General features: G+C 45.3%; 1 protein-coding gene across 6 annotated transcripts in view; it reads right to left on the reverse strand.

Moving 5' to 3' along the window:
* The window catches only part of LOC110283822 (ATP-binding cassette sub-family A member 17), a 94,970-nt gene that overhangs the window by 51,069 nt on the left and 39,828 nt on the right, over window positions 1–4,073 (reverse strand). For all 6 annotated transcript variants that reach the window (XM_029471709.1, XM_021149351.1, XM_021149349.1 and 3 more), the window contains one exon: window positions 3,538–3,667. In XM_029471709.1, coding sequence (XP_029327569.1) covers window positions 3,538–3,667 — 130 coding nt within the window. The remainder of the gene's footprint in view (window positions 1–3,537; window positions 3,668–4,073) is intronic.

Below are 4,073 nucleotides of genomic sequence, written 5' to 3' on the forward strand. Positions count from 1 at the left end.
ACACACTGATGAAACAAATGACAGCACCCCTCTCCAGTCCCTCTACCTGTGGGAAAGCTACATCCCAGGGATCGAACCCAATGCTGGGAAAGTACTCAGTCATTCATTTGGACCCCCAGCTCTTTAAAAAAGAACAAACTTCTCCCGTTATAGGGAAATCCACAAAACTGGCCTCAGTGTGAAAGTCTAGGATGAGGTAGGTGTGTCAGGCTAGCAACCACTGCTACTTTCCCCTAGGCTTCCATATCAGAGGACAACCACAGTGGAAGAGCAATATCAAGGCCACATCCAGAGACCGGATAGATGGCTTAGAGGTTAGGAACACATACGGTTCTTATAGAGCACCCAAATGCAGGCTCTAGCTCACAACCACCTATAGCTCCAGTTCCAGTAGATCAGATGTCCTCTCTGGCCCCTGCAGACAACTGAACTCACATGTACATACCTGTAGACAGGCATACATATAATTAAAAATAAATCACTTTTTAAAGGTGACAAGGTGTAGGAGCTGGGGGAGATAGCTGGTAAAGGGTTTGTCATGCAGGTATGAGGACTGTGTTCAATCCTCAGCACCCGTGTAATCCCAGCTCTGGGGAGGCAGAGGCAGGCAGATACCCAAGGCTCCTTGGCCAGCCACCTGAGGCTAATCAGCAAGCCTCAGGTCCCCATGGGCAAACCTGTTTGACAAAGCAAGGTGCACAGCTCCGAAGAATGACACTTGAAGCTGACCTCTGGTTTCCATCCACACACCCACAGCCACATGCACTACATACATACCCAAGGATAAAAGGTGACACTACTCTAGAGTAATTCTAGAAAGCATTTGTTCAGGGTAATAGTGGTGGTGCACACCTTTAATCCTAGCACTTAGGAGGCAGAGGCAGTCAGATTTATGAGTTTGAGGTCAGCCTGGTCGACAGAGTGAGTTCCAGGACAGCTGGGGCTACACAGAGAACATGTCTCTAAAAAACAAAACAAAACAACAACAAAACAAAGAAAAAGGTTTCATGTAAATTTATAACAACAGAAAATGTAAATAACTTCAGAGAAAAACTAAAACTTGATGAAGTAGAAAAACAATATATAATAATACATAAAGTTTGGGATTTTTCTGACATAGTATTCACACACACACACACACACACAGCTATAACCCTAGCACTTGTTACTTGAGGCTAGCCTGGGCTACACAACAGATTCTTTCTGCAAAAAATTATGGCCTTGGAAGCCTTTTGCTAGGCAATGTCCTGGGAAGCAGCTGGATTCTCCTTTTCTACTGAGTATCTGCAGATCTCATGAATATCATTATGTGTCTCCTAGCGGCATCCTTTTCACTAAGCCAGAGTTATTATTTTTTTTTTGGTATGGTCTATAATTTTGTTAGAAATCTGTGATAGAGCTTCTACAATCTTGCACTCATAGTGGGCATTCACCAGTATTTACAGTTCAGCCTTCCAGTCAATGAAATCTACGTGTTCTGTGCAAACACACTGTTCCAGCACTGTGGTTCCAGAAGTAAACAGGGCAGATTCTTAGGGGATAAGATGGGATGGAGAGACAGAGAGATCACATACACATACAAACGAAATGCAGAAATCCTGGCCCAAAACAAGGGACTGTAATAGGGAAGCCTGTGAGAGAAAATAGACTTCCTCAACAATCTATCCCTAGTACGTGTTGGAGCACTTCTAGGTATATGCCCAGGAGTGGTATAGCTGGGTCCTCAGATAGTACTACATTCAATTTTCTGAGGAACCACCAAACTGATTTCCAGAGTGGTTATCAACCAACCAGACCCCCAGAGCTCCCAGGGACGAAGCCATCACCCAAGGAGCACACATGGCTCCAGCTACATATGTAGCAGAGGATGCCCTTGTCATGCATCAATGGGAGGAGAAGTCCGTGGTCCTATCAAGGCTGGATAGATGCCCCAGTGTAGGGGAATTGAGAGTGGGGAGGTGGGAGTGGGGGGGTGGAGGAACACCCTCATAAAAGCAGGGGGAGGAAAGATAGGATAGGGGGTTTCCGGAAGGGGGGAACCCAGTAAGGAGATAACATTTGAAATGTAAATAAAGAAAACATCCAATAAAAAAAAAAAACCCAAAAAAACAAAAAAACAAAAAAACAAAAAAACCAAAAAAATCAATCTAGTCCCTGAGTTGCCTACTTGACATTTAGCCTATGGGCACAACTGGACTTCTTTTCCAGCAGTGAGAACTTCACACACACTGGGAGAGGATTCTCTTAGCCTAACAGGTTAGGGACAGCCTGTATTTAAAGAGGTCTACCCCTCTAGAAATGCTTGCACCTCTGTTTAGGAAATTGTGGGGCTCAGTTGCAGTGTTACACCCACAAAATCCACCCACTGTATGTGTTCTAGATAGGACTTTCCTGTTTCTAGTCGACACTTGGCTTTCAGTCCTGCTAGCAGAGGTGTGTGGCCAAGAGTGTGGCCTCCCACCAATTGTCAGTAAGTCCTGCTGTTCTTCAAGTGTCTTTACACTTATTTACTAAGAGACTTACAGCTGCCAGACTGAGCTGCTAACAGCTTCCTAGCCCTGTGCTACACTGTGTGTAAGAACCCGTTGATTTCTGGAGCTCCGTCACAGCTGAATATTCACTCCTTTGGTTTTGTGCAGAGCTTTATACAAGTTAAACCTCCAATAAATGTTTCTTGAATGAGTTTTCAAATTTCACAGGATATCATTTCAGTTGACAGAATGTGAAATAATTATTTCAATATAAAAATGAGTCTGGCCGGGCAGTGGTGGTGCACGCCTTTAATCCCAGCACTTGGGAGGCAGAGGCAGGTGGATTTCTGAGTTCGAGGCCAGCCTNGAGTTCGAGGCCAGCCTGGTCTACAGAGTGAGTTCCAGGACAGCCAGGGCTACACAGAGAAACCCTGTCTCAAAAAAAAAAAAAAAAAAAAAAAAAAAAAGAGTCTGAAATGGGTATTTTAGGACAACTCACAGATGTCATCCTGAAAGTACCTGCGGTAATCAAATCCAAAGATGTTTTCGTTGAGAGATTTCAGTTGCTGAGAGATTAGCAGTGTCTTACATCGAACAGGAAAGTCCTATCTAGAAAGAAACTAAGCATGCCTTGCCACAGTGAACGAAATGTAGCTCTGTAGGCTGATGGAAAGACACAAAGATTTCCTTTTCTGGGTGTAGTTACTGAACTGTAAGCATATACAACCAGATACTACAAAGATGGTACAATTAACAATAAACCAGCCAGGCAGTGGTGGCACATGCCTTTAATCCCAGCACTTGGCAGGCAGAGGCAGGCAGATTTCTGAGTTCAAAGCCAGCCTGGTCTACAGAGTGAGTTCCAGGACAGCCAGGGCTACACAGAGAAACCCTGTCTTGAAAAACCAAATCAAACCAAACCAAACCAAACCAAACCAAACCAACAAAAACAATACACCATATTTAATATTAAAATGTCAATGAAATTTAGCAGAGAAGTCCAAAATCTAGATCTGTGCAACCATTTGTTAAGGGTTTTCTCAGCAGAGCTGACCCATACCAGTACCTGTCAGAACAGAGCAGACGGTGGTCTTCCCTGCTCCGTTGTGTCCCAGAAGAACAGTGACCTGCCCCTTGTACAGGTTCATGCTCAGATCTCTGATGGCTATACGTTTACTCCTTCCCGAATAGAACACCTGTAGGAAAGTCAGAGCATGACTGGCAGGGGCATACCACACAGAGAGGCCGTCCTGAAGAGTACGGCAAGTCCATCAAGCAGGGAGGGGGCTGGAGAGATGGCGCAGCATTAAGAGTTCATATAGCTCTTGTAGAGGACCCAAGTTTGATTCCAAGTATCCACATTGGCCGGTCTAGCCTCCTGTCCCTCTAGTTCCCGGGGTATCTGAGGCCTCTGGCCTCCATGGCACCTGCACTCATGTGCACACGCCCCATGCCCAACTCCCCCACATACGTGCTCCCAATTAAAAATAAGAATCGTTTTGAAAATGCAGGTCGGGCTGGTGAGATGGCTCAGTGGGTAAGAGCACCCGACTGCTCTTCCGAAGGTCAGGAGTTCAAATCCCAGCAACCACATGGTGGCTC

Source organism: Mus caroli, chromosome 17, assembly GCF_900094665.2.
Source record: "Mus caroli chromosome 17, CAROLI_EIJ_v1.1, whole genome shotgun sequence".
NCBI classification, from domain to species: Eukaryota; Metazoa; Chordata; class Mammalia; order Rodentia; family Muridae; genus Mus; species Mus caroli.